This window comes from Ricinus communis, chromosome 3 (assembly GCF_019578655.1).
Source record: "Ricinus communis isolate WT05 ecotype wild-type chromosome 3, ASM1957865v1, whole genome shotgun sequence".
Taxonomy (NCBI): domain Eukaryota; kingdom Viridiplantae; phylum Streptophyta; class Magnoliopsida; order Malpighiales; family Euphorbiaceae; genus Ricinus; species Ricinus communis.
In genome coordinates, this window is record NC_063258.1 from 24,337,378 (window position 1) to 24,356,631 (window position 19,254).

General features: G+C 32.2%; 3 protein-coding genes across 4 annotated transcripts; 2 read left to right on the forward strand and 1 right to left on the reverse strand.

Moving 5' to 3' along the window:
- Positions 1-10: 10 nt before the first annotated feature.
- Positions 11-5,617, forward strand: LOC8282512 (VAMP-like protein YKT61). Its single transcript, XM_002523458.4, has 6 exons — positions 11-416; positions 526-623; positions 1,393-1,497; positions 1,606-1,671; positions 3,299-3,385; positions 5,252-5,617. The coding sequence occupies exons 1-6, from the start codon at positions 224-226 to the stop codon at positions 5,300-5,302; spliced, it is 600 nt and encodes a 199-aa protein (XP_002523504.2). The 5' UTR covers positions 11-223; the 3' UTR covers positions 5,303-5,617.
- A 1,067-nt stretch (positions 5,618-6,684) lies between these two features.
- Positions 6,685-7,783, reverse strand: LOC8282513 (temperature-induced lipocalin-1). Its single transcript, XM_002523459.4, has 2 exons — positions 7,166-7,783; positions 6,685-7,076 (listed from the first exon to the last, which is right to left on the reverse strand). Exons 1-2 carry the CDS (start codon positions 7,541-7,543, stop codon positions 6,891-6,893), a joined length of 564 nt encoding a protein of 187 aa, XP_002523505.1. The 5' UTR covers positions 7,544-7,783; the 3' UTR covers positions 6,685-6,890.
- Positions 7,784-13,777: 5,994 nt separating this feature from the next.
- Positions 13,778-18,123, forward strand: LOC8282514 (lysosomal Pro-X carboxypeptidase). Of its 2 annotated transcripts, none has more exons than XM_002523460.4 (10): positions 13,778-14,466; positions 14,919-15,099; positions 15,432-15,565; positions 15,685-15,797; positions 16,349-16,472; positions 16,559-16,714; positions 17,025-17,177; positions 17,316-17,395; positions 17,629-17,678; positions 17,798-18,123. In XM_002523460.4, the coding sequence occupies exons 1-10, from the start codon at positions 14,095-14,097 to the stop codon at positions 17,938-17,940; spliced, it is 1,506 nt and encodes a 501-aa protein (XP_002523506.2). In that variant the 5' UTR covers positions 13,778-14,094; the 3' UTR covers positions 17,941-18,123. The 2 variants fall into 2 exon arrangements, with proteins under 2 accessions (XP_002523506.2, XP_048227482.1); XM_048371525.1 differs by lacking the exon at positions 13,778-14,466 and adding an exon at positions 14,483-14,625.
- The last annotated feature ends 1,131 nt before the right edge of the window (positions 18,124-19,254 follow it).

Genomic DNA, 19,254 nt, shown 5'->3' on the forward strand with positions numbered 1-19,254 from the left:
CCTCTCAGAAGCAACTAAAAGTAGACACAAACACGGACAAATAGACCCCGAAACACATTTCTCCTTTTCGCGATCCCAAAAAATTGAAAATAATAATGAATAAAAAAACAGAGAGATAGAGAGATTGTTACACGACACCGGACAGACACAGCTTCACGTTGGCGTGAGAAAATAAAAAAATATATTTATTTTTTGTTTTTGTAGAGAGAGAAAGAGAGAGGAGATGAAGATCACGGCACTTTTGGTATTGAAGTGCATACCGGAGGGATCGGATCCGGTGATAGTAGCAAACGCAGCAGATGTCAGCCATTTCGGTTACTTTCAGAGGTCAAGCGTGAAAGAATTCATCGTTTTCGTCGGCCGTACCGTCGCGAAACGCACTCCTCCTGACCAACGCCAGTCTGTTCAACACGAAGGTAGCTTCTTCTACAACGATCTTATCCTAATTTCATATTATTCTTGTATTTTCAATGTGGTTGATCTCAATAAAGAATGTAATTGGTTTTGTTTTAACAATTGTGTTAGAGTATAAGGTGCATGCTTATAACAGAAATGGACTCTGTGCATTGGGATTTATGGACGATCATTATCCCGTTCGCAGTTCGTTTTCCCTTCTCACTCAGGTAAAATTTGCCACGTGTCGATGAATTAGTAAAGTTTATATTTTTTTTCTATTTCTCTTTGATATTATGAAGCTGTGGTGCTATTGTTTGTTGAATTTTGATAATTGATACTTTGATTTATAAAGTAATAACTTATCTTTTGGAATTGAAAATTGAATCATCGAGTAGCTTGCTTGGCAACATATGATTTTCAAGACAAGCAATTTAAAAGAATCAACAAGTTTAGATTATGATCCCTTTATGTTATTTATATGGTTAATTTGGATACATTAGAATGCTTTCCAGGATTTTCTGGAATTTATATATCTACTCAAATGATTAGCAGCAGCTGGTTCTATGTTTTACATTCTCAAAATTTTAAGGGCAATTTTGTATTTTTAAGATGTCTTAGGAGTCTTTTTTATTGTTTTTCTTTCTTTTGTTAGTTTAAAAATCTTACTTGAATTCTTGTTGGCGATGGTTTAGGACAGTGAATTTCTTTGATGTTTGAATTAGGACAAGTATTTGGAATCCTTTGTCGTAAAAGCTTAGAATTAGTTTGGGGTGTATAAATACCCATGCTTGTATTGTTGTTTGTCCATTCATTGATTTAGATTAAATTACAGCATTTATAAAACTTTCTAAGCACTAAAAATCCAATCTAATTATTCTTTACCGCAAGCTGTTTCACAATGGTTTGTTAATGTTCCATTGTGTGCTTTAGGAAAGATTATATTTAGATGGGATCTTCTTGGTTTCTTGGTAAGTTGAGAAACTGTTATATGTGCAGGTTTTAGATGAGTATCAGAAGAATTTTGGTGATTCATGGAGGACTGCACAGGCAGATAGCACTCAACCTTGGCCATATTTGAATGAAGCTTTGGCCAAGTTCCAAGTAAGTCAACATTCTTACAGTTAATTTTGTAATGCAGCTATTTAATGTTAGTAAAAATGTGAAAGTTGTTAATCTTTTTTCCTTTTCACTTTTCATTAATATTTTCAGGATCCTGCAGAGGCAGACAAGTTATTGAAAATTCAGAGGGAGTTGGATGAGACAAAAATTATCCTGGTGAGTTCATAGTTGCTGCAGTTTACATGTACTTGATCATTTACACGATTGCATTTCCTGTTCTATTAGCCTTCCTCCTACGAAGGATTTTATTATTGCCCCTTCCTTTTCCAGCAAGATACAGTTATAATTGATTGTTCCCTCTTCCTTTCCTCCCCTCCCGCTACTGCTGGTAACTTGAGTTTTCTGATTTCTGCTGTGGCACATGTAACTTGGTTTTGATATGAAGCTACCTAGTTTGTAGAAAACTTAGATGTTAGATTGTGGATGGAAAAGTTTTTGATGCCATTAGTGATACCGTGCAACAAGTATCTCTACTTCTTTCAAATATGAAACCATTTGAGACTCTGCTTTTCCTTCTTGTAATTATGTTAACAACCTCATTACTTTTGTTTTTTCGTTGAAGCATTGGTATTTAATTATTTAATTCTTGGATTTAACATTAGCCATTCTGAGATTTATTAGACAAGGAAGATTATCTGTTTTCCGCGTAAAGCTGATTGGCTGCATTTTAACCACTTTTACCTGGAAAAGTGGTGGAAGGCATTGGGGCTGTCTCTTGTCAGTTTCATGCTTCTTTTTGAGAAACATAGAAATTAGTTTATGCCTTGATGGTCCTTGTTTGGAGGATAGTCAATATCATACAAGTTCTGATTACCATTTCTTAGGTTTTTGTTTCTTTTTGCTGATTTATTATAGTTATCTGGAATGGCACCATATGTTATTTGTAATGAGTTGTATATCTGATGCATGCCAAATATAAGATTTGTATTTGTAGCCCCTGTTGCTTTGGCTGGTAATTTTAAACGAAATTCATCTTTTATATGCAGACAGATTATTTAATTAATTAATGATTCCTAGTTTAGATATACAAGTTACCCACGTTCGATTATGCCTGAACAACTCTTATCTGTAGGATATTGCTTCAGGATTTTCAGGAATTCTTTGAAATATTTTTAGTTTTGGTTGGACTATACACACTCAGGTCATGCTTGATGAAATTCTTCAAGAAAGTTCAATTTGCACCTAGTGTTTTGATCTCTCCTACAAGCCTATTCTTTAGATTAGTTGTCTGAGATAGTTTTCCTTTTCATATTAAATGATCCAAATTATATTATCTACATAAGCGCACCACTTGAGTATGCTCTTTCGTTGTTCATATTCCTTCTAATCTGCGCTCTTGGGCCAGAAGTTCATGTGAAATTTTGCGATGCAACAAGCTAGGTGAAAAGTTTAGGGAAGCAAGCAAATGAATCAGATTTCGAACACAGTCATTCTTGCATATGTATTATTTTCTCTCTTTTCCCCCTTGCATAGAGGAAAACAGATTGAGTGTATATTGCTCCATCTATCCGAGTGATACAACTGTTTGAAAAATGAAAGTGCCTTCTCACTGGTCTTTGTTCCTTCACTGATTTTATTCTTACATTAGCTGCTGTATTGGAAATTATTAAAACTTGGATTGTTTGTTGGAAGGACTGATTTATTTTTCTTCCCGTTGTTCACATCTAAATGATACTTCCATGTCATTTATCTGTACTTCAACCTGGCTTTCTTTCTACTCTCCTATTTCATCTCTCGCTGACATGTATATGCATTTCTTTTTAAAAAAATGCTTTTGCTACAGCATAAAACTATTGACAGCGTGCTTGCTCGAGGCGAGAAACTAGACAGTCTAGTTGAAAAGAGTTCAGATCTGAGTGCTGCATCACAGGTACATCTGCACATATTTCTATACTGTCATTATTATTTTGCTAGTACAATTCTTTCTATCTCTACCAAATGTGTTTAACTCTTCTTAAGCTTTTATTTTAGTCTTCCTCAGGATGTGCTTCTGTAAATTTTTTTTACCTTTTTCACTTCACTGTTGATCCATGTATCACTAGGGCATGTGAATTTCTAAAGTTGACAGAAGTTAGTTTGTGCCACAAGCAAGTGTCATAGGCTACCAAGGTTATTAACACTAGAAAGGTCTGTGAAGCTGAATACTATTATTCAAGTGAGGTATTGATGACTATTTGAGAGTCCAATGTAAATCCAGAAAGCTACTTTTGCTTTCCATATTTGAAGAAGGAGATAGGAAAACTGTTGCTTTGGGGGAAGATGGGAATATTTGAATTTATTTAGCTTCTGCAGGACACCCAAGAGGTTCTATATTTAATATTAATCAAATTTAGTTTAGTTTCTACAGATACCTTGGTATTAGTCATGTTACCACCACCTGTACACCAGTTGTAAATTGACACCTTTGCCTCTTATTAATGTTTTTGTTTCTGGTTTGTCATGAAGTGTGGTGGGTGCAGCAAATGTTTTTTCTTACCTAGTCCTTGGAAAAACGAGTTACATGAAATCTGTTGGAACTCATTTGCAATCCATACTTACCTCCCCCTCCCGCTCCCACGCACACCCCCAAATTCCAAAACTTTTTTTGTACCGTATAGAAATAAATAAATTCCAGTAAAAATATGTAAAAGTATATTTTCCTAATTTAAATGGATAGAAGTATCTAATAAGGAATAATAGATAAACCTTTTTCCAAGAAACATATAATTAAACAATTATATAACAAAGGCAGTTAATGATTTCTAGAATTTATCTAATCTTTATTCTGATAAAAGAATCTCTAGAATTCTCTCATTATTTTAAATTCTTTCTAGTGTGGCCCCTCGGGTAAAACTTTCTAGATCTGTCCGTGAATTGCATGATAATTTCGCGGAGTTCTATGAAGCAGCTTCCTTTGTATATATATACCTATTGCGTGAAAACATTTGGAAGTGGAATGAATCTCAAAATATAAATATTGTTTAAGAGCATCTTTGGAAGTAATGAGTTCTTTTTTATTAGTGAGAGAGAGATTATACGATACAATATGTTTGCCAACTCATTAGTCTTAGTTGGAGAGCCAAAACCTATCCTAACACAACACAGATAACAATTTGAATTTGGAAGTTAATATAGCCCACCTTCTCTTAAAGGAAATTTCAAACTACCTATTTCCTCTCAACTTTTAGCTAGGTGTTGTGTTAGGATAGGGTTGACTCTCTAACTAAGATCATGAGCTGGCAAACTTGTTGCAATATATAATTTTTTGTTCAGGACATAATATTGTAGGTTTTTATACATGTCATATCAACAAGAGATTCATATTCATTTTAATGGTGTAGCAGAATTCATTTGCAAGTGAAATGGATCACTTAATTTATTTGTTTATGCTACCGTTCTTTGCTATATATCACTTTATAGTGTGTAAAATTTTTTGCTTTGGTTCATGGTTCTGGTGATTTGCGTTTCCTCTGTGCTGTTTATTATTATTCTTTCTTCACTTTGTGCATGATCTCTAATTTTCTTATGATCCGTTATATATATATATTTTTTTCTTTCAATGTATTGGATAATCATATAGTTTATACTATAGCCGTGATCATAACACTGACTCTTTGAACTATGAATCCTTAATCCATTAATCCAGCAAAATATATTCCTTTGCTTCTTTTTGGTTCAAGTTTATTTGGTTGTTGTTTGAAAATAAGCTATAATATTGGGGTTGCTAACATAAAATTTCTGGTGGTTGTTATTGCAGATGTTTTACAAGCAGGCGAAAAAAACCAATCAATGTTGTACCATACTGTAACTTGTCGAAGCAAGCTGCAAAATATAATCAGTTGCACTTGTTATAATGTTGAAGGTGGCAGACGACAAAGTGATTGTAATATGTTTATATCATTTATCAATTGTTTTGTGTGATACTATGGAATATCTGCTTCTGGATATTTTGTCTCTTGGATGAAAAAGAAAGGAAACTAGAACATTGACACTAGAGTTTCTCTTTATAGTTTTGTTCTCATCTTGTCGGGTAGCATAGTTCACTTTCATGGGTGCTGTATGTATGCAGTTCTCTTTCTTTCAAGCTTATTTCTTCAAGTAATATATGTTTCTTTGTTTGTTCTGTTTGAGATGTTCTGGTGTAATATATACTCCTTGCCCATGAGAAACACGTTTTAAAAGAGAAGACACAATAACCTAAATCTTAATGAGTTTTAGGAATGGCACAAACCTGATAAAGGTTCTCACAAAAACAATTGTGCTGTTCATTGCTCTGTGTCTGCTGGCAAATCATAGATTTGCTTGTGTAATTGGATGCCTAAGGGTTTCACTCACTTTACGGTCAATATGCGTAGGATTTACTGACATGGTGAATGCAAGGACTTGTTAGATTTTTGTAAGCTTATCAAAATACGAAAAGCCTGTTGTTAGGATTGGTTAGTTACGAGCGTCCTTAAATTCCTTTTTCCAGTTGCTGATGATATGTAAGAATTTGAAATACTAGCTCACCTTTAATGATTTAGTGAGGCAATATTGGACTTTTTCAGAATATGCTCCGAGGCAGATAGGTAGCCTATTCAATTTAACTGTGTGATGGCAAGATTCATTAATTTTTCAAATTATGATATGAAGCTGACAGTTGTCTTGAGTTGGGATTTGCCAATTGAGAATGGGAGTTAGCTGTGCAGGCAGGCACCTGCTCAACTGTAGATTCCAAGGGTGCAATATTAGAGACCTTATGATGTGAAAGTTTGAGCAGAAAATATTTACTATTTGCATTGGTTCCTAGTGACAATTCAAGGCAGAAATCACAAAATAAATTAACATAGGTGGCAAAACTCAATATTCATTTAGATGCAGAATTGTACAGCAGTTCTCCTCTCTTTATAGTGAAGGCAATTTCCCCTCAGAACTAAGTTATTGGAGACTTGATTTCTCATTTATTTGCATTACTCTTCTTTTTTATATTTTAGTGGTTCCTTTAGCATTTTAAGAATCTACGCTCCTTTTAAGCATTTATTAGTGCAGATTTCAGCCATTTTCTGCTCAATCATTTTCAGGATTCTACATTTAAGAGAGGTTGTGATTCGTGAAGATTAGAGGGAATCTGATCTGATTTCGGTGAAGTGTATACTACTATCATGGTCCATAGCTGTCACATCAGAATGAACATTCTTGGCTAAGATAAGATAAGACCCGAAAATGCGTCCCCACAGCACACTCATTGGATTCTATATTAAATATAAAAATTATTAAAAGATTCCAGATTGACAATTTACAGAACCTAAAATTGCCAGGAAACTAGCACACAGTAAACTACTGATCCAAATGCATATTTGATGGCTACTAAAATCTATTTAATCATATACCATGCTCCAAATCTCTATGAACTATTCCTATCTTCCGAGAATGGATTTGATCCACCAAATTCCTTTGGTGTCCTTGGGACCCTCTTCTCCTTCCGGTGGTGGGTCACTTTGTTGTGTCTTATGGAGTTTGCTCACATCATAGCCTTCTTCTTTAGCCTTCTCCACCAATTGATTGTAAATCTCATCATCTAGATGAGTTCTCCTGCAAAGTATCTAAAACACAGACAAAAATAATTTATAATTCCAGTTCAAACATTAATTAAACAAAGAAATGAATATCAACATCATATTATAATACATACCCAAAGATAATTCCTGCTAGGCTGGCCAATCAAAGCATAGGAGTAGTCATCATCAAGATACAAAACCCAGTAATCTCCCACAACAGGAATAATAGGCAAGAATGGTGGGACATAAAATTTGACCTTGAGTTTAGCCTCATCACTTTTAGGATTAGCCTTATAAGCAGTACCTTCAATATACCCTCTTTTGCCATCACTCCATGTCTCATTCAACACATGCACGGTACCATCTTCATTCAAAGTGTACGTGGCCCTTGTGTTCACTCCATTCTTGGGTTGAAATCTTGATGGGAATGAAGCTATCTCATACCATCTTCCCATGTACCTCTTTATGTCTAGCCCTTTCACCACTTCCATCTCATTCTTGGCAGCAGCCATCTTTTTATAGCGAGTAAAATCTTGGAAAAAAAAAACTTGGGTTCTGTTTGTAGATTTCTCTAACCTATTAAAACTTGTGGGTTTGTTGAACCGATACCAGGGATAAGGCTAATATATAGGGATTAGGGAGAGAGAAGAGAAAAAAGAAAGGGTTTTTATACAATGTGATATTTGAGTGAGACGTGGAGGGTTAAGGGCCTTACATGTTATGCATATGAATGGTCGATAGATGAGAGTTTCTAGAGTGTTCGTTTTCTATCAAGTATTTGATGAGTGAAAGTTTTGGGACTGAATTGGAAGGCAAACTAAGCAAGGAAGGAGAGGAGACTTGGTCGTCAAGAAAAAAAGGGTTCACATGGCCAGTGTCAATTTCATCTGTGTCATCATTTAGGGGCGCTGCACGACCACACCGAATGTTACCGTTCAAGTAAATGTATTTGGTTTCGGTTAGACCTGGCCAAGGGCTTGTCCCGGCTCGAAATCGGACCTGAATCGTCAGATTTTAAGTTCATTTCAAACGGACTGCATATACAATATCTGATTTATGGTTAAGGTCCAACTTGTATAGAATCAGTTTTATAATTCAGGTTCATTATAGTTTCGGTTCTGATTCAAGTGAAAAGAATTAAAATTTTAAATTAAACAATAATACAATATTTGTTTTTTAAAAATTCATCAAACTATTTAATTTATATTTTTCATAATATTTATTATAATAATTATATATTTTGTGAAAGTTAAGAATCAATTATTTTTGTTTATTTATCTTTTAAATGCTAAAAATTTAATTAAATATTTAAAAAATATTAAAGGATATATTTATATATATTTAATAATTGTAAATAAATACAAAAAGATCAAATCTAAACATAATAAAAATTTAAATTTTTCTAAAATTATTTGGTTTTTATTAATCTTTTAAGGATTGATCCGTTTAAATTAGTTTGATTCAAAGCTGGTTCAGGTTCAATGTGATTTTAAATCTTAACCAACCATTATCCCTTAAGCTTTTGGATCGGTTCACAAAGGCTGGCTCTAGGTTTGACAAGTGTGGTTCACTCGAATTGAGCCTTTAGCCAGGTCTAGTTTCAATTTCAAGCTGATTCAATCTAAATATTAGATCGAAAAATATCATGATAATTTAAAAATCTTAGAACTGAATTCAACTAAATTGAATATAATTTACCAATATACAAAAATCTTGATTATTTAGTGTCAATTAAAGTAAAATGAACAGAATATAATATAAATTTTACATTTCATTTTTTATGTTCATTTTCATCTTATGAAGTGTCAATTGTTAGTATTTATTATTTTTTTAGATATTTAATTTTATCGATGTTGAGTGTTTACTAAAATATAGACATTGGTTTCAAAAAAAATAAATTAGAGATATTTAATTTTGACTATATTATAATTTGAAAAAACTTCATTAAACTATTTTATGATTTCATGTATTTTTATTTTAAGATGTCTGGTCTTTTTTTTTTCATCATTTTAATATTCTATAAATATAACCGTTAACAAATAACAACTAAATTGTATAGTATTGTTAGGAGATTCTGGCATGGCACGTAATATCTATTGTTCTTCCAACCGCTACATCAGCACTTGCTAACGGTGTTATGTAATTTGACTATTATTTATTAACGATTATATTCACAAAGTATTAAAATGAAAAAAAACACAAATTTTAAAATAAAAATACGTTAAACTATATAATAGTTTCGTGAAGTTTTCCTTTATAATTTCCATTGGGTGGTTATTTTATGTATAGACTATATAATACTTATATTTACTCAGTTTGTTTTCATTTTTAGAATGTCTTGATTGTAAATTTCAAATACTTATATTTGTAAATTAAATAGTAAATGTATATTCAGATATATTCAAACCAAAATACCATTTAATAACTAAGTTGCATTGATCGGAAAAAATTAGTTGAATTTGATTTGATGCTATTCATATTTAGTATAATTTTAGTCTCTTCTATTATAAAAGAACTAAAATTTAATTTGATTTCAATCGTTTTTTAACTATATAACCGAATTGAACCCAATAATGGCTAGCCATAGCTATAAGTATTAGATTATTAATTTCTTTGATTTAATTTGTTGTTTAGAATGATTAAGATAAATGAAACTAACTTTTTTCCAAGCTAATATTTTTATCTACAAATATATTTTTGACCACAACATAGCTCACAAATTTAAAAATAATGTCTTTTATTCCATTGTATTCTTTTTTTTTATTTTTAGTAATTTCTAAAATGTGTAAAGTAATCACATAATAGAAAAAGTTTTAAATTATAATTGGTAAGAGTCTCTTCTAATTTAATTAAAGTTTTAAATTAGTCAATTTTTCCGTACAACTAGTCACTCATCAGGTTAGTCTCGCGTCCGTCTCGTGTAGGTCCTCTCCTGTACCTACACTAAGAATGCATGTTTAAACAGTCCCATTGTATCGATTATAATCATTATGAATAAAACAAGTAGCTCCAAATTATATTTTATCTGCGTGCCTCATATATTGCCTGTCGCTATATTTTCATTCACGCTGGAATGCATTCTTAATATGTTCTTTTGATGGATTTACCCAATTATCCTTGGCTGGCTTGTTGAATTACCTTGACAACAAATGCCACACGGTCTCTAAATATAGGCATTGAGCTGGGCCTGTGACATTTGCTCAAAGTTTAATACTTATTCCAATAGTATAAAACAAACTCTTTATTCAATATAACACATAATAAGATTAATAATAGGATGAATAGTTCTAATAAGACTAACCAATGCAAATATGTATCTTTTTACACTTTATGTTCGGTTATCATTATGTGCTTAATCTAATTTGGTCGATTTTTAGTCATTATGATCTATCCATAGGAGATCTATTCTTGATAAATCCACAAAAGACATCAAATTATAGTGTCTAGGCTTTTTGTCTGGAGAACCACTCTGACGATCAAGTTAATATTGGAAGAAAGATGAGAGTATAATTGATTAAAACAAGTGAAAATGGCCTCTCTATTTATAATAAGAGACTTAAAGGATAAATACCTAGAAAATAACCTTCATGATAAGATAACATAGTGAAGTGGAGGTTGCCTATCTTTTAGGAGGTGATAGAGGAGGTGAGTGGTTGTCTCTACCATTGCGATGGGTGATCTTTTTTGACAGGTATGCATCACATGTCCCACCAAAAGTTTCGAATTAAAAAGACTCGAAATATGAAAACTTATCGAATTTAGAGCTTAGTTGTACATCACATCGATGATGTTAGACTTATGTTGCTTGAAGAGCTGCAATAGTTATGGAGATCTATACAATAGAGCCGATGATGGATATTTATATTGCAGAGATCTACGCGGGAGATCTATATTGGGAGGATCTATATGAAAGAGCTACATTGGAGAGATATGTATGGAAAAGTTACTGATAAGCACCTTGAATGGTTGAGACATGATCTTCTATTTTTCAAGTGAAGAACACAATGCTTGATTATGATAACTGATGGAGATTATGAGATTATGATATATGGGAGATCTCATAGCTTTTTAAGCGATCTCATAGTTTTTTGTTTGATCCCATAGCTCTTCGGGCGATTTTATAATTCTCTCTTTTGGAGATTTGCGGAAGATCTTCTTATAGTAGATTTCTTTTTAGATCTTCTCTTGGAATCTTTAGAGATTTTCTAAAGATTTTCTTTGGAGATTTTTGGAGAGATTTTCTCTTAAAGAATCTCTTAGAGATTCTGCTTTTGGAAGATCTTTTGGAGATTTTATAGAAATCTTATCTTGGAGATCTTTTTGGAGATTTTTGAAAAATCTTCTCTTGTAAGATCTCTTTGAGATTTTATATACCTCTTTTCAAAATCCTTATTAGAAGTATTTTTGAAGATCGTTTGATGAAGATCTTCTAAAAAGATTTCTTAATTCTTTAAACCTCTTCTTGGAGAATCTCTGATTGATTTGGAGATATTTTTATGAAAACCTTTTGAAATCTTGATTATATATGAAATAATTAGATCTTGAATGAAGGACTTACTGAATGCCATATAAAAAATATGCATGAAGAAAAGAAATATTAACCTAAATTATTAGACAAATTATGTACTAGCCCTTTATTGAATAAATTAAAGCAAAGAAAATTATTAGAAACAAACATTCTAGCATCTTACTTGTAGTAGGCTCTCAAGTTATTATAGTTCCATGAATAGAGAGGATCTATGGGGATGACTAGTAGACAAAATCATTTCACGCTCATCGCACCAAATGATAAGATCTGAAAATTTCCAATCTATCCATAGATCTGTTCTTGATAAATCTGCAAAATACATCAAGTTATGGTATCCAGGTTTTTTTGCCTGGAGAACCACTCTGACAATCTAATTAATATTGAAAGAAAGACGAGAATATTGATTAAAACAGGTAAAAATAGTATTCTTATTTATAACGAGAGACTTAAAGAATAAATATCTAACAAACAGCCTTCATATAAAGATAAGATGGAGAGGTAAATGTTGCCTATCTTTTACGAGGTGACAGAAGAGATAAATGGTTATGTTTCTACCCCTTGGCACGGATAATCTTTTCTGACAGATTTTACACTCTTTAAGCATTATCCCATCAATAAAATAATCTCATATTAGCACGATAAGCATCTTCCTTCGGAAAAATGGTTTTAGAATTGTTGAGAAAATCTTGCTGTGGATCCAACCCAACCAGAGCTAAAGAAGGCAAAATGGAAAATAACTTCATTGATTTAGTCACCAATGATATGCTCTGTAAAGGCATGAATCATACCATCTGTAACTCAGAGGAACCATACCATCAAGAATTAGTTGAGGAAAAGACACATCAACAATTTCATTTGAAACATGCCTTCCAACTTCCTTCACCATCCTCAATACCCCTGATATTCTATTGGGAGCTCTCCTCAGGATAGTTTTAGCATGGAAGAAAAGTCAGTCCTAGCACCCTTTCTGAGCCCAGTAGCTTTCTTTTCTGCTTCAATCCAATGTTCATGGTTAGTTTGAGTTTCCATTACCATTATATTCTTTACCTGCCGCTGTTAGATTGGGAGTTTCTTTTTCACTGGATTACCTCTAACCGACAGTCTTTTTAATTCTGAAAAGACCTGAAACATACATTGTCATTCCATTATACTAATCTATCTTAAACAAATTGAAGAGAGAAATTGACAATTGAACTGAACAGATAGCTTTTAATATCTGATTCTTAAACACCTCAAAATTGACATGGACTGAAGGACATGGTCCCTATGCTTGGGGTTTGGTTCCATCAATAATGCATGAGGGGGCCAGTGTCTCGAGAATCCTAATAATTGAGTGGCCCATCACTATGAAGCTTTTATTATAACCTGTAAGAACCCTAAAAATCTTTTAGGAAGGAACTGTACCTTTTACTTTTATTCTTTCAGTTTCCCTTTTATAGCAATTAAAGAATAAGGAAAAATGGTCAAATTTGGCTATGGCGTCCTTGCGTTCCATTGAACTTTTTCTTATACCCTTTGGAACAATTATGTATATTTATTGTGAAATTAGGTTTAGACAAGTAATTATGACTTGCTTTGATTTGGTCCAAGCTAGGCAGTGATTTTGCTAACAAAAAACTGAACATATAATGACAATTCTTCTCTAACAATGGACTTTTGTTAAATAAAGACATCAACTAAGGTTCCTCTGCAAAGTTACTTCACAAACAAAATTATGAGCGAACGTTCAAAAAAGAAAAAGAGTTTTAGAAATTCTAGCATTAATCAACTATTAACAGTTAAAATAATTTTAAATATTCAGTGTACTTAAAAAAACTAGAAAATAATATTTAAATAATTTTTCTTTTATATCATAGCCAAATAATAGAAAACAACCTTCAAAAAATCTACTAAACAAATGAAGCCTTTTGTATTGGCAACCATTGAATTATGGAAATGAAAATACTAACTGCATAACCTGTAACTTGTGCATGAATTTTCAACCTTAAAATCAATTGAAAATTACTGACAAAACAACTGAAAATTCATGTAGATTTCTTAAAGTATCCACAAATATTTTTTAGTGTATAATTTAAACATTCAAGAAGCACAACTGAATCATGTTTGTTTATGAATTACAAATGATGAAAGACTGAAAACATATAGTAATTGAGATCTCACTCACAACTGATTATAAGAGAACATAATCCTGTTATTAATCAACACTCTGCAGTCAGGAGGAAGAAGCCAATTTCTATAATTTGTCCCATCCATCACCTGCTGTTACCATCTGCAGCATGGCAGCTGGTTGATTAGTATTATACTATTGCTACACACAATTATACAAGGCCAAAAACTTCACTTCCTCGCCAATAAACTGTCAACTGGACCTTTATCAGTTCATTTTTTTACTCTTTTTACTTCTTCCTGCTTAACATTAACCAAAAGTGAATGAGAAAATATCAGGATAATAAAGAAAGCTAGATACAATAATCTCCAATCCTTTCTTCTTCTAACAAGAACCAGCATTCATCTGCTCTCCAGAGAGAAGAAAGAATGGCTCCTTGTGCATCTCTTTTGGTACTAGTCTTTCTTGTTCTTGGAACAATGCCAAATGCCAAATCAATGTCTGCATTGATTCCAAGAGCTGCAAATTACCAAACTTTAACCAAACAACCAAAGGTTACGAAGCCAAAGATCCCTTACAAGACTCGCTACTTTCCTCAACTTTTGGACCATTTTACATTCCAGCCAAATGGCTATAAAATTTTCTACCAGAAGTACCTTATCAGTAGCCAATATTGGCATAAGGAAGCTCCTATCTTTGTCTACACTGGGAACGAAGGCGACATTGAGTGGTTTGCTGCTAACACTGGTTTCTTGCTGGATATTGCTCCAAAGTTCCGGGCTCTCCTTGTTTTCATTGAAGTACTTCATTTTCTTAAGAGATTAAAATTTTGTTTTACTGGTTGTTGAAAAGCAGAGAAAGTATAACTACTTAGAACACCAAAAGTGTATCTAGTAGTAGCTAGAGAAGCACTTGAAAGCATCACCTCGTTTACTTCTGAGCACAAATTCACTATTTGGGTATTGCTCAGAGCACTAGAAAAAACATAATTTTTGGTGTTCTCCCAAAGGGAAGACACCAAAACCCATTTTGTATTTCCTTAAACTACTAGTAATGCTCATGTTGGTTTCCTAGAACTAAAAGGACTTTTCATGGGTGTTAAGGAAATAACAGAAAAAATCAATTATTGATTTAAAAATCACAAAAGAGCACATGGGTGTTCTTCAAAGCATGGTTTCTTACAATTTTGGTATTGGTTTAGCCAGAAGGGAACATGACTATTTGATGGGTTTGTTTCTGTGTGGTTTTTCAGCATAGATTTTATGGGGAGTCAATGCCATTTGGAAAGGACTCGTACAAGTCAGCAGAGACATTGGGGTACTTGAATTCACAGCAAGCATTGGCTGATTTTGCAGTTCTGATAAGGAGCTTGAAGCAGAATCTTTCCTCTGAGGCATCTCCAGTGGTAGTCTTTGGCGGCTCTTATGGAGGAAGTAAACTCAAAATTCTTCTTACACTTCTGATGCTTCAATGTTTGTCTTATTAATTCTGGACTTTAAATGCCATGTGGCCAATTTATGTGGTGTCTTTGCAGTGAATTATAAATTTTCCCATTCTGTGGTTGTTGCCTGAAGTAGGTAGTGTAATTGAAAGAATGAATGCCATTAGTGGAGCAGCATTTAATGCACTTTGTAGTGTTTTTCTGCTGGTTGTTACTTGTAAATTATCAAATATATCAGGTTGTATTGTTGCTTTATTTTCTTAGCACCATTCAGATTAATTCCTTTTTAATTCTAATTACTCAGCCCCCTTCCCTCTCTCTCAGTGTTGGCAACCTGGTTCAGACTGAAGTACCCTCATATAGCCATTGGGGCATTAGCATCTTCAGCCCCCATTTTGCAGTTTGATGACATTACTCCATGGTCAAGCTTCTATGATGCTGTGTCCCAAGATTTTAGGGTCTTCTCTTTCTCTCTCGCTTTGTGCATTATTGTGTTTGTTCCTGAAAGATTGATTTGAAAACCTGTCGTATTCCCATGTTTTTCTTGACATTTCCTTGGTAAAATAAATATGAGCAGGAAGCAAGCTTGAATTGCTATGAAGTGATAAAAGGGAGCTGGGCAGAGCTGGAGACGCTATCATCACAGAAAGAAGGATTAATTGAACTAAGCAGGACTTTCAGAACTTGCAAGTAAGTTTTCAACTTGCGTGCTCATCATTTATCCAAAGGTGGTACTATCGACATTAAGTTCTTTCAATTTTCCTAGAAGAAATATTCTAAACTAAAATAAGCCACAATCTCAAACTAGTGAATCTAGATATGCAGAAAATCATTTCAATCTCCTGGCTTACACCATTTAGGCACATAACACTTGATGTAATAGTGAACAATGTTCTAACTTCTATGAGAGAAAATGGTTGATGCTTCATAAAGAGAGAATGACCCTATAGACTTCAATTGTGAATTTAACTTGTGTAATTATTTAGGAACATTTAGGCAATCGTTCGACGTTTACATAACGATCTGGCTCATCTTCAAAATGAAAGCAAGTACTGCTTTTTTACTTTTTGCATGTTGATGAATACAAAAGTCTGTTTCATGATATGGTCTGCACAGGTTAATAAAACCAACATTAACAAATAATTAAAAAATTTTATGCTATCAGTAAGAAAAAAATGGTTAATTCACCTTTCTGTGCACAATCAGTCACCATGGTGATAATCCACTCTTCAAATGTACAGAGATCTTCATTCACTGGATTCAGTCTGGGACTGGCTATGGTCTGCTTATGTTTACTCGGCCATGGTGAATTATCCTACTGAAGCAAATTTTATGAAGCCACTACCTGCCTACCCTGTGAAGGAGGTAAGATTTGCACTGGTTCAGTTAGACACAAGTGTAACTACAAAATTTAGCTTCCTAAGCTCTACAATTTGTTGTCCGTAACGAAGATGTGCAAGATTATAGATGGATTTCCAGCTGGGGCATCCAAGGTTAGCAGGGTTTTTGCAGCTGCAAGCTTATACTACAACTACTCTCGTGGAGAAAAATGCTTTCAGCTAGAAAATGTACCTGATGCTCACGGTCTTCATGGTTGGAATTGGCAGGTATAGTTCAAGTTACCTCTGTAAGGCTGCCCCAGTTATTGATCACAAAACTAATCTGATTCCTAGACATCGTGAGGCAGTTGAAAATATAAACAACTAGAGCTCAATTATTTCAATAGCATTTGATTCCTCTGTGAAGTGCATAATAACAATACATAGTGTTTGATAATATTAGAAATCAAAGTTACAAAATCTTGAACTTACTTTCTAAGTTGGTACCTAATTCCATTATCAGCTAACTTCTAATGTAATCTACCTAACATTTATGCTGACAATGATTGTTGCTAGTGTTTCCTCAATAATGGTGCAGGCATGTACTGAGATGGTCATGCCAATGACTTGCTCTAAAGAGAGCATGTTTCCACCATCTGGTTATGACTACAAAGAGTTTGCAGAAGAATGCAAGAAAAAATTTGGTGTCATGCCCCGACAGCATTGGATCACTACTGAATTTGGTGGCAAAGTGAGGTTTTCTTCATTTATTTTTGTTTCCTTATCAAATATTCTCAGATGATATATTTGGCTGCAGCCAAGACAAAGCACATGAGCATGCATCTCTCTTGGAGTTTTATGTGTCTGTTCTTGTGTTTCTCATGCGTAGAGAATTGATAAAGTGTTGAAGAGATTTGGCAGTAACATCATATTTTCTAATGGTATGCAAGATCCCTGGAGCAGAGGAGGGTCAGTATTTCTAGTCCTTAATTGATTTTCCATGGTTTTGAATAATTATCTTCATGATTTCCATGACACCAGATACCAACTCAGTGTAGATCAATGATAGTTCTTCCTTCCACAAAAAAAAAAAAAAAAAATCTTGACTTCTTTACATAATTTCATCATGTATATTTCATTACTTGTATAAACTTTTTGATGATGCCACAATGATCTCATCAATAACTTTTCATTCTCTGCAGTGTCCTGAAAAATATATCTTCCAGCATCATTGCCATTGTCACAAAGAAGGGTATGTAAAATGTTTCTCCTTTACTATTTTTAACAATCTATACAAGGTGCTGCAGCCTAAACACTGAAATGAGTAGCTTGAACAATGATTCACTCATGACAATTTCCATTTTCTTTTAGGAGCTCATCATGTTGATTTTCGATCTGCAACGAAAGATGACCCGAACTGGCTTAAGGAGATGAGGAAGCAGGAAATACAAATCATTGGGAGATGGATAGATGAGTACTATGCAGATTTAAAACTAAGGGTTGATATTGCATGAAATTATAACAAGTTGTTCAATGATTTCTTGGAAAAGAAATCTATCTAACAATTATATTTGTGATCTAATAATATCATATTGGAACATTTTATGAATTCATTGAATGACTAGAAACTAGAAACTAGTCTGCAGATAATTTCATAATGAGACAGTCAATTAATTGCAGGAGATGTTTTTCTGTCATCCTCTTAATTAGTCTAATTGCTAATTAATAGATGTATATTATACGTTGTACTTGCAAATAAGATTGTTTATTAGTGATTCTATAATTGAATTTGTTAAATATTGATGTATTCAATGTGCCATATATGAAGAATTAGATTGATTTTTCAAAATTTTTTGACACGTATGCCTTATTTTCTGGAGCATAGGATTTTAATTTTGACATATATACTTATTTTGATATATTAGATTCAAGTTTATTTGTAATTTTATGGTTTTTTTATTAATTTATTAATTAATAAGTTACATTCTTAATTAAACACTAATTCTAATCCTAAAAAATAACATATTAATAATTAATTAGATTATCTAATTAGAAAATAATTTTTAAAGGAATATATTAATTATATTTTAATAATATATTAACTAATAAATTAGTTTTCTAATTAGATAACGATTCTAATTATATAAAATAATATTTTTAATTATTTTATTCACTAATAAATTAATATTTTTAATTATATAATAAATAATAATATTAATTATATTGATAGTATTAATTTATATAATATTAGAATTAAGTTAATAAATATCTTTAAGATAATTTTTATATTATTGTATTAATAAAATTTTAAAATCTTAAAAAAATTAGGAACATTTAAAAATAGTTAATTTGTTATTATTTTTTAAAATATTATAAATTATATTGAATATCAAAAATTTTATTAAAATTTGTATCTATAAACTTAATTTTATAATTGAAATAATAATAACGGTCATAACGAGTAAACATCTATTAATCTATAATTAATAATATATATATAAAGAAGACCAAGTTTTTCCATATGGAAAAATTCTATGAAGCCATATCATATTATTTTCTAATGAGAAAATGACATATGATACATTCAGAAATATATTAACTATGATTTTTATAAAAGTTTAATAATAAATATGATATTTATAACTTATTTAAATATAAGAATTATATAGTATAATAATTATTATAGTTACTACAAATTAATAATAAATTTTACTATCTTTCTATACAATATATATATATATATATATATATATATATATATATATATATAAAAAATTAATAAAATAGTAAAAGAATAGAAATTTTAATTTTAGATCATAAAAATAGTT